At 38.3% G+C, this 11461-nt stretch overlaps 1 protein-coding gene across 4 annotated transcripts in view; it reads left to right on the forward strand.

Moving 5' to 3' along the window:
* Positions 1 to 11107, forward strand: part of C18H12orf50 (chromosome 18 C12orf50 homolog) — a 35275-nt gene extending 24168 nt beyond the window's left edge. For 3 of the 4 annotated variants that reach the window (XM_076553842.1, XM_042263309.2, XM_042263305.2), the window contains exons 8-13: positions 2797 to 2901; positions 4063 to 4182; positions 5532 to 5636; positions 5902 to 6105; positions 7873 to 7965; positions 10781 to 11107. In XM_076553842.1, coding sequence (XP_076409957.1) covers positions 2797 to 2901; positions 4063 to 4182; positions 5532 to 5636; positions 5902 to 6105; positions 7873 to 7965; positions 10781 to 10806 — 653 coding nt within the window. In that variant the 3' untranslated portion in view covers positions 10807 to 11107. The remainder of the gene's footprint in view (positions 1 to 2796; positions 2902 to 4062; positions 4183 to 5531; positions 5637 to 5901; positions 6106 to 7872; positions 7966 to 10780) is intronic. The other variant, XM_076553841.1, reaches the window with a different exon arrangement.
* The last annotated feature ends 354 nt before the right edge of the window (positions 11108 to 11461 follow it).

The following is an 11461-nucleotide window of genomic DNA, read 5'->3' on the forward strand; positions in this document are numbered from 1 at the left end:
TAATTTCGTGTTTTTATGACTATTTTTTTTTTTTGGCAGAAAAAGTATTCCAGTACAAGCTGTAGCAGAAATCAGAATTCCTTCTGAAATTTTTATTATTTGTTTTACATAAACTTCATGAGGCCAGAAAAGGATATAATTACTATAGCTAAATGAAAACAAAATGACTGGTAGACATACATCAGCAAATACCTGAAGGATGTATTATTACATATTTACATGCATTTAATGACCAGGTGAATAGAGGCATGTTTACTGAATTTACTGGTTCTGGAAATCAATGTATTGAACATGGAAGCTATCCCTAACTAGATAGCAAATAGTGTTTTTACATCTAGACATGAATAATAGGTAGAATTTTTTTTCAAATGGGGAAAAACTTCACATATGATATAATTTGTGAGAGGAGCCTTTTTTTTTTCACCCATTATGTTTCAAAATGATTCAGTAATGTGTTCTTACTTGTAAACTATGGTAAACACGTACTGAATTAGTAGTCAAAGTTGTAGTAGGAGAAAGAGTATAGGGAGATAATAAAATTTGATAAGTCATTTAAAATACTCAAGAGAGGCTCTGCTACACAGAAAAGTGCTCCATATATGTCAGCTATTATTATGTCATTATTACTGTGTCTAATTTTTTAAATTTAACTAGTTATTTTTATTTAAAAGTTTTTGAAAATTTCACGTGAGTACTGCATTTTCCATTCTCCCATTTCCTCCTCTGTGTCCCCTCACTCCTTCACAAGTCCATGACTTATTTTTCTTTATTATCATTTTACACACACAAACACACATGTGTATGTAGGTGTGTATGTATAAATACAGCCAGCAGACTCTACTTCCTGTTGCTCCTATGTACATATGTTTATGGCTGACCTCTTGGGATTAGATAACCTACCAGAGGCCTCATCTTGGAGAAGACTGAGTCTCCCTCTCTTAACAGCAATTAATCACCTGTAGCTCTTCATCTAGAGGGGGAGCCTTGTAAGATTTTTCCCATCTGTGTTTATGTGACAACTGGTTCTGTCAATGTGCAGGATTTATTTAGGCGACCACGTTGTTGGATGTTGATGTTTCTTGAGTGAAGTTTCGCTGTCATATATAGAAAATACTGCTAGCAAATATCCTGGTCCTCTGACTCTTTACATCCCTCTTCCATGATGCCCTCTGAGCCTTAGGTATAAAGGTTATGCTAGAGATAGGTTTGTGGCTGGGGACCCCACCACCAGTTGTTCTCATCATTTTGCCCAGCCCATGGCTTTCTGTAATGGCCACTGTTTGCTGTAAAAAGAAGCTTATTTGATGAGAGGTGAGAGCTGTACTTATTCATGTATAATAAGTCTGAGGATGCAGTTAAGAACTATACTGGTCTAGGAAAGTGGAACCAGCAGGTTCCATGACCTCTCCAGGCACAGATAGTTGGTTAGGTTTTCAGTACCAGGCATGAATTACCTCCTATTCTGAGCAGGACTTAAATCCAATTAGATGAACCATCATTGCAAGATATAAGTCACTATCATTCCAAAATATAAGTCACTATCGCATCCCTGGGGACATCTTGTTGTGTGACTTTTTCACAGGTTATTCAATAACTATTTTTTTTAATGTTCTCTTTACTTTTGTTACACTGGGGCTTGAGATATACCTAGAACCTTGTTCCTGCTAGGTGAGAGCTCCTCGGCTGAGCTGCATCCTCATCTGAATATTATTTTCAAAGGAGGTTACTAAGGGGCTCAAGAGATGGCTCAGTAGGTAAATTGGAGGTAAGGATGAGGCCCCAAGTTCCAATCTGCAGAACCTACACAAAGTCATACATGGTATCATGTGTCAGAAATCGTGTGTGTGTGTGTGTGTGTGTGTGTGTGTGTGTGTGTGTGTGTGTATGTGTGTGTGTTTGAGACAGGGTTTCTCTGTGTAGCTTTGGTGCTCTCCTGGATCTCACTCTGTAGACCAGGCTGGCCTCGAACTCAGAGAGATCTACCTGGCTCTGCCTCCTGAGTGCTGGGATTAAAGGCGTGCGCCACCACTGCCCGACCTCATGTGTCTGAAATCTAAGTACCTCTATAGCATGATAGGAGCTGTAGACAGGAGAATCCTTGGAAACTGGCGGGTTAGCTAGCCTGACAAATACAACAGTAAAAAAGAAACACTATCTCAAACATGGTGGGAGGTGAAGTGCAGCACCTGAGATTGTCTTTTGATCTGCACTGTAGTGCACACACACACACACACACACACACACACACACACACACACACAAATGCATGCACATGTACATGTATACATAAACACATCACACATACATAGGAAAATGGTTATTTAAAGCAGATAATTTTTTTCTTAATAAGAATAAATTTCATGGTGAAGGTCCTATAAATCTCATTTGTGGCATTTAAAGCTAGCATATGTATTTATCTTGAAAAAATGTAGATCTTTAAGGAAAACCAAACTGCTTTCATATATCTGGAGTTTTCAAATAAAGGATAACTGTGAATATCTCTAAATATTGCTATGTTAGAGGAAGTTAATTTTGTTGAATATGTGAACTTTCTTGCAATTATCTATATGTCAGTTTACAGTTTACATACTGGCCACTCAAATAATATAGCTAATACACATACACTAACCTAAGCATCTCTGTTAGAATGTGTAGAGATATGGGGGGGAGTATAATCTGAGACATGTTTAAACAAAAGTGGACACCAGAGATATTGTGAAGATCATTCCTGAATTAAAAGGTAGTCATGTGTCTCTTGTTACTATTGCTGTCCCTGACTGTGAAATTTTATTCTAGGAGGTGACTGTTATGCTCCGCAGAGGATCATATTTCTTGGAGTGGACGAAAGTGAAGCATTAGCTGAAGTGAAAGAAATCACCTCAAAATGCTCAAATGTCAAAGGTAATGGGTCATGTGATAAAACTGACCCATCTGTAGGTTGGGCAGATAAATTAAATGAACATCTTAGTTGTTATGGAAACCAAATGTAATCAGAAAGGCAATATATAGGAAAGTACTGAATAGGACACCAGAACCCCAAGGCTCTGAACTGGCTGTGTGCTTAATTGTTTTAAGTTTTATAGCCTGTTTCCTAGTCTGGAAAGTTTGTCTCTTGGACAATGACATTCCAAGGGCTCTTTCAGCTGTAAGGATATTGGCCTCCTTAAATGGCAATACCAAGACCTTTGAAGTTTTTTTTTTTCTTTTTTAGCAACTTAAAACAGAGTGACTGAATTTCCTTAGAAACATTGTTCATGAACGTTTTGAAGAGATCCATTCCTGTAATGACATTACCCATTACACAATAATTGCTAGCAACAATCTGTGAATATTCCAGAGATAAAGTAAATGTCTCCTCTTGAGCCTTGTGCCACTCTATCAGTCTGTAGCTGGGAGTGCTCTGGTGGACAGAAGTGTAGGAAAAGACATTTGTGTCAAGTTATTTAGTGGAAAATTATATGTAAATCTGTCTCATATTCAGAGTTAATTTTTTCCCTAATCAATCAAAGAAATTCTTGGGAGAAAAAAAAACCCAGCTATATTAATTTGGAGGCCACTAGTTAGCTACGTATGAGTGCCTAAATTTAATTGTAATTTTTAAAGTTCTAAATTCAGCTTTTCAAGTGCACTAGCCCCCACATCAAGTAGTCAATAGACACATGTGAGTACAGGCTATTATGTGAAGCAGCACAGATTTAGAACATTCTCATACTTGTGGATATGGATAGTCCCTCTGCCCAGCACAGGTCAAATGAACATGGTCCCGTTGATGAAGTGTCTTGAGAACTTAAATGGGCTTATTCCCTGTAAAATATACCATCTACTTAAAATTTTCACGGGGATGATAAAACACAGAAATCTCTCTTGTGCATTTCCATTTGTGCATGGAAATGATAGCTATAGTTTGAGTTTTTAAAGTTTTATCAGTACTTGAGGGACAGTGTGTCAGTGAGTTGATTTTAACCAGGCTTTCTAGAAAATGACACACATACGTAGCAGGTGTGCCCATCTGAAGTGTTTCTTTTACTAATATCGACATTTTATTTTCTTCATTTGCTTTAGAAGAGAGCAAGGACAGTCTACACCCAAAGCGCCCCCTAACTACTCACCTAGTCCCCAACACACATATATTAAATGCTACTGAGAACATCAGGATGAAGTACAGAGAGAACCCATCTTCAGGTAAGACAGTGCTTCTATCACTTTTAGACCTTGAATTTGTCTGTCTTATTATGGACATATTTTTCTTATTTGCAAGAGAATTTGAAACGGAAAGAAAATGAAAAAGTGTGCTTTGAAAAATCTGCCAATTGAAGTCGTAAATAATATTTTTCTTCTAAGTCCAGAGTGCAGATTGTAATATAGGTCCCGGTCAATTATACCCACTAGTTTAAGGTACATGTTCATGTAATAGTAAACTGCCTGTGCAGAAGGTCATTACCACAGCACGTTCGTTTTTGACCATCGTGGAACACATTGGCAGCTTTGTAATTATTATGGATCATTTTTCTCGATCTGGCTTCTCCTGGGCATCGGTGCTTTGAGCTGGTTCTTTGATGGATTCTGCTTAACCCTTCTCTCCTTCCCCCTGATCCTTGTGTCATTTGCTGAACTCCTGTTACTATTCTTGGTTCTCAGACACTGAAGGAGAGAAGAACCACAATAACTTCCGGAAGGAAACTCATGTTAATAGTACTTGTTATAACTTTGGATGGGGGCATCTTAGGTGTGGGAGTTTGGGAGTGATGTATAGGGAGGAGGCAAAGATTCTGAGGGCTGAAAGCTTAAGCTAAGGCAAACACAGATTTATTAGCCTACTAGTGGAAGGCTACTCTAATCTGTACACTGATACTTGTTTTCCCTTGTAGTCTTTTGTGATTAGCAGAATGCCTCTACAAAATTGGTTTAGGAATCTCTGAAAAACATTCCTTAGGAAGCCTCGAGAAACTGAGAATGCATGTAGAAATTTTTTGATATGAGTGTCTCCACATAACATGAGACAAGCATGACTAGAAGCCTCTACCTTCTTTCTTCTAGTCAGCTCTGCTCTACCAGACTGAGTAGTCAGTCTCGTAACACTTTAAAAAGGATCCAGAGAAATTCAATAAAAGTGCTTCAGGTATTAACCCAACTCATTAAGGAATAGTAGTTTGGGCTTAAAAAGCACAAAAAGATTCATTTTGAAGATAACAATGACGACCTTAGAACAGCATTATGTGCGGATTTGTAATTATGATCGGAGTGCACTTTTGTGCTATTTTAAGGAGCCTACGCATTCCTTTGGAGAACAATAAAACATTTTTTAAAGGAAAGCAACTTATCGAAGGTTTTTTTTTTCTCTCATTAATGTATTTCCAAGGGGAATTTCTTTTTGACACGTAAAAACCAGCCACTCTTTGTTCTAAAAACTAGTTTTAGAGTGGCACACTTTTGCTTGATGTGAGAATGCACAGATAGGTAATTATCACCTCAGTAATTTTCAGATAAAAGCATCTCTCTTAAAAACTGTAAAAATTTGTATCTCCTCCAAGTGAATGATGTCCAGCCAGTGAGGAAGCCTCATTTTAAAGGTGTGAAGAAAAGAAAATGGATTTATGATGAACCAAAGAACTTTCCTGGCCCTGGAATGCGGAGAGGTAGAATATCTAAGTGTTTGGTATTTCTAATCATAATTTTCACAGAGATTAAAAATCAAATCTTTCCTACTCCAAGGAAAATTATTGCTGTATAACTTCAAGTCTACTTTAAAGAGTACCCCAGCTCTTCTCTGAATGCTGTTCTTTAGCTTAAATTTTCTTTTATTTTACCACCTCATGCTTCATGTACTGTGTATGTTTTTTTTTTTTTTTGAATGTGAGTCTGGCTTGTTTCATCCCTCATCTCTACTCTCTTGATTTACAGCAGTACACACCCCAAATCCCAAACATAAAATGAGTTACCATCATCATAATAAAAACCGAAATGCTGAGAACACCTCCTATATGCATGTCCAAAGAGACGCGGTAAGAACAGTCACACTGAACACCCCTCCCCGAAGCAGGCCCACAGGTGGGACCTACAACAAAACTGACGTCAACAAGGAGCCCAAACTCAACCTCTGCCCAGGTGAGGTTCTTTATTGATGTGGTTCACTATTGACGGATGCACTTTGCCTTAGTGTAGGATTTCCCCCCAATGGAAACCCGAAAGTCACTCCTCCCTCTGGCTGCTTTTACTGGACCAGCATCATTGTAACGTCTGCGTGCATGATTTAAAGGACATGGAAGAACCCTCATGCTGGGTGCTGAGGAGGTGACACCGTACCTCCTTAGAGATTCGCCTCCATGTACTGCACTTTGTTCACCCTGGGCAGTTTTATTTCTCTAGGGAGGATTCTTTTTACGTGGTTGACATTTTCTTGTTCCACTAAATGCACTGTTCAATTATTACTGTCAGAGGACCACCCTGTCTTTCCTTGAGGACATCCTGATTACTTTCCGAAGGGGTTAGTGTGCGGGTTAACAGCAATATTTCTGACAACCTCTCCTCCCTCCCACGATGCCCTTCTAAATCACTTCATCATGTCATAGGCAAAGGCATGGTGTATGTCAGGAAGTACAAGGCCACAGGAGAGAATTTCTTTTTCTTCCCGCTCAAGATGAATTGTGCTCGTTCGTTCGAAGCTGGGTTTCAGTTCTCTTGACTTAACAAAACATCATTCAGTTCTCTGTAATTTACATTGTAGCTTTGTATTCACAGTGTAGTTTGTGAATTCCACTTCTCCAGAACTTTTGGAAACTTTTAACAACTTAAGTAGATGTTTCACTTTAATTGTTCGTTTTAGACTATAATGGTGTATGGATGTGCATAAGCAAAAAGTATGCACTCAGAAGAAACTGGTTTTAATTGTATTGCTATAGCATTATGCTGTTTATTCCTTTTGCTGTAATACTGGCGTGACTATGAAAACTATAATGCATACTAGCACAGTGCATTGCCTAAGTCTAGACTTGTGTGAACTGAATGTGCCACCCACTATTCTGGACTCTGCTGTACCTCATTCATGCAAATATCAACACACAAAAATGACACAAAAAAGAAAATTCTTGATATTATTATGAGTCACACTCTGGGAACTATAGATGTGTGGTAATAATCCTGAGAACACAAATATAACAATGTTAGGGAGTAGATAAAATCATGTCTTTATAGACAACTTATTCTGTGTGTGTGTGTGTGTGTGTGTGTGTGTGTGTGTGTGTGTGTGTGTGTGTGTGTGTGTATGCCTGCTCTTGCTTCCTGAGGCCTCAAGCTCATGATTTCAGTGGTCACTGTTTTTACAGAGGGCACTTTCTGGAGGCAAAAGTAACTTTGTAATGTTGTCTTTAAAATAAAATTAAAAATATATTTACAAAGTAGGTTCTGTATTGTCTGAAATGTCAATTTTCTTTATTTTTTTGAGATTGTATAATGTAATTATATCATCTCTCCCTTCCCTTTCCTCCCTCCAAGGCCTCCCACGAACCCTTCTTTGCTCTCTTTCAAGTTTATGGCCTCTCCAAACATCAGTAGGACAGTGTGTTAAGTCACAGAAGAAAGGTCATGAAATACTGTATCCAGACATTGTTCTGTCTTCTCGATTAGCCTCATGGGATAGAGCCTTATTTGAGGAAATGAACAGTAAATTAAGAGATTTGTAACCATGCTTGCTGATCACTTAAGTGGGCTTAATAAACCTGCTTGTATCCCTGTTGCCTTAGTTTTCAAATGGTAGAGGAAACACGTGGAGGATAATTCTTACTCCTGAGTTATTTATAGCTTTAGAATGCTCTTGGAATATAGTTGTTTGAATTCAGCAATATTTGCTAGTAGTCTTCTTTTTTATTTTCTCAGATAAACATATGTCAACATCATATAATGGTTCAGCCTGGCGAAGAAGAATTCCTTTTTCAAAAACATATTCAAAAACGGAAAAGATATATCCAGGTAAATACCCACTGGTGACTTTAATGTGCCATGTAGTCCTGGAAATAAATGACAAGTTCTTAAATCAAGAGAGATTTTAAAACATTTAAAATAAAAAAAATTCAAGATCATTTAACTACATATGAGACCTGGGGAGTTAATAGTCCCCCAGTACAGTGACAAGTTAATATTACTTTATTTCATGGTGCTCAGGTTTACCTATTTATGTGTTATCAGAAAACCATTTGATATTGTTTTTTTCCTATCCATCAAACATAGTAATTGTAATAATTACATATACTAAACTACTCTTTGCTATAATACAGTGCAAATATTTTGCACGAATAAGATATTCTCTCTTGCTGTATTTACCTTAGACAGATGTAGGCTGGTATAGGCCAGCAGTCCATGAATTTGATCGCCAAGGAGGTATCAAGTGATTGTATTCTCCCACTTGTTATACATTATACTCACTGAGGGAACAGGAATGTTGGGAATCTCAGATTGGACATTTGTTAGGGATCCTAACCACAGACAGATCTTTGCTTAGAAATTAGTTACAGTGAATACAAATTACTCCTCAGAAAATTGAATCTTTCAGAACAAATAATTCAGATAGGGACCTTGTATTATATCTAAGTGAATATCCTAGTATTTTAAAGATATTCTGATACCATAAGCTTTTATACCAGGACTTTCCAGAAGGTTCACATGAAGACTAGCTATTTTCCTTTTTCCGGAGTAAATAGCTTAGATGACACTTCTTAAAAATCTCATTTCACTTCAACTGTGAGTCAGTACCCAGAATCGGCATACAGTTATATTTTGGAGACAGCTCCTAGTTCCCCTCATTTTCCAAACCAAATTATCCTTCAAGAGAATATTGATATGGTATTATTTAACTGACTGAATTTTCTCTTAACTTGGGCTAGATTGTCATATGTGATCAAACATAATTTGAAAGGGAACAGAGGAGAGAGAAAACGAAAGTAATGATACAATGAAAATCCTTGAAGGAACTCGGCATTTCTAAGTCACAGCTTTTCTTGCTATGGTTTCTGTCTGAAAGGGACGTATTTGGAATGTTAAGGATGTGCTCTGTGCCCTAATACTGTCATAATTGTTGATTTTGTACCCCAGTGGCTCCCTCCCCCAAACCAAATTGTTGGACAGCAGCAGGAGAAATATTTGGGGTATGGAAAAGTCCTTCAGAATGTGAGTGTGTACCACCTATGTGTAGTACAGAATCCAAGCATCCATGTCGGGCTACATTGTACTTCTCAGGTTCCGGGCATGGAGAAAAGCTCTGAAAAGAATGTCTCAGGGCCATGTGGTTAGGGGAAAGGCAGGCCCCATCTCACATGGGAGGTTGAAAACTGCTTCTTGAGAGTTCTAAATGTCAAGGATACATAGGAGGGCATCACACAGTCCTATGAAAGACAGCCCTTGAAAAACAGAGAGATCATGGTGTGAATGCATGAAGTGTTCTAGCTACAAGTGAGGGGATGAACTTCAGAAAGATATGTTTGTTGTTGAACTCCACTGTGGTGAGCGTGGCACTGAGCTATGATCTCAACAGATGGCCTCTGACAGAGACGTAAGTAGATACCAGCCCAGCATCCAGGGAGCAAAACCTTGTTCATGAAAGAATGATCGGAGGATCGACTGCAATGCCATCCCCTGGGAGTTCATTAGAAATGTAGAGTCTTTGTATTACCCCTGCTGTGGCAGGATCCCATCTTACCAACATGGCCAGATGACTAGGGTGCACATTAAAGTTGGTGAAACCCTAGGCAGGTTATCTGGCTTAAGACCCAGCTACATCAGGTCTGTGGAAATTATGTATTTTCTCTTTGGCTGCCACATGGCAGCTACCATTCTCCTTGACCCATCCCAGAAATTAGGAACAGCCACACAGAGTCTGGAGTTGGAACAAAACCCCAAGCAAAACCTTTAAATGTGACTGAATTTTGAAATCGAAGTGACTAAGAAATTACCAAATTCAACTGAATTTGTCTACAAAGGTCTATACCTCAGGAAGAATGAGGACTTATATTTAAGGTCTATATATTGTAAAATACTTTATAAAATGAATAATATTTTATAAACTGCATGTATGTTTTCTTACTTGCTTTTGATTGAGGAACTAGTAATGTCCAAATTCATCCTTTCTGGTTGCTGTTGTCATCTTCAGAACGAAAAGAGAAAGATTAGCTTGTGTTTCTTCCCACACATATTCTTGCTAGGGCACAGAACAGCCATTGTGACATTTCCCAGTGGACAGATGGATTGCTCGAGGGAAGAGACAGAAAACACAAGCTGCCACTTGCCCGTTCCTCTGAGGCTCTGGCAGCCAAGACCAAGGAAATGTAAACCGACCCCAGGAGTCTTTTGGGAAAATGTTGCAGGATGTTGTGGAGGAAAGAGCTGGTCGCCTATGAGGATCTGGGACACAAGCTGAAGGGGGCTGGAGATATTCTCATTGCCAGCCTTCCCTTGTGGCTACATGTCCATTCTGATAGGGACATACCAGAGTGACTATGGGAGTGCCTGTCTTCATATCATAGAATGTTCATTCCGTTCATTGTGGGTGTCCTCTAAATGTAGACTTATATGCAGTGTTACTTCAATCTCTCACCAACCTTCTGTCTAAAATGCAACACTGAAAGAGCATGGAAAAGAAACTTAGGAGGCTTGAATGACATTAAAAAAACTTAAAAGAACACTAAGCTTGGTTTTGTTTTTGCCTTTAGATTTTATGGTAATTAACAAAAGAAATATGAATTATTGATGCTCCAAACCAAAATGTAAAATATTTTGTGTGTTTTATTATTAGAGCCAAGAAGAAATGGAAGTAAGTAAACTTGGAGGTTGAGAGAAGAGAAAAAAATGAGAAAAGAGAAAAATGCCAGCCATCACCTGATTTACAATCAAAAATGAAAATTCAAAGAATGAGATATTCAAGTACTCCATAGTATATAGTGGATAGCCAAGGATGATAAGATGCAAATTCTGAGAATATGATGCAGGGAGAACATTGTGCTCTTGCAAAACTGATAAAATGCAACTTGCAAACAGCTGTCTGTTTATTTATGTATGTCTGGGATTCATTCAATACATTGCCGCAAACATTTAATAAAATTTCAAAGTTTGACAATTAAAATCATTCTTTAATCATAAGCAAGTTAGATTGCACAGAGCGAGGAATACGAGCGTGTTCTGATCCCTGCTGTTTGTGTTAGTCTTTATGGAAAACAATTCCCATTTTCTTTCTTTTCCTAGATCTTCTGCAGAGCTCTCAGCATTAACTCATAAAGCAAACACAAATTCAACAGAGTCCCAGGCTTGCAGTTGGTGATGAATACCTTGGGGGAATTTTAATATAAATACCCTTTGATGTATGAGAGAGAGAGAGACAAAGTGGGTTTATCATGCAGGGAAGTTGCTGAACAGTATCTTTTAATTGGCAACTGCAAAATCTGTCTGCTGAGAGGTGCTACACTCAACACTGGAAAGG

Source organism: Peromyscus maniculatus, chromosome 18 (genome assembly GCF_049852395.1).
Source record: "Peromyscus maniculatus bairdii isolate BWxNUB_F1_BW_parent chromosome 18, HU_Pman_BW_mat_3.1, whole genome shotgun sequence".
Classification (NCBI taxonomy): domain Eukaryota; kingdom Metazoa; phylum Chordata; class Mammalia; order Rodentia; family Cricetidae; genus Peromyscus; species Peromyscus maniculatus.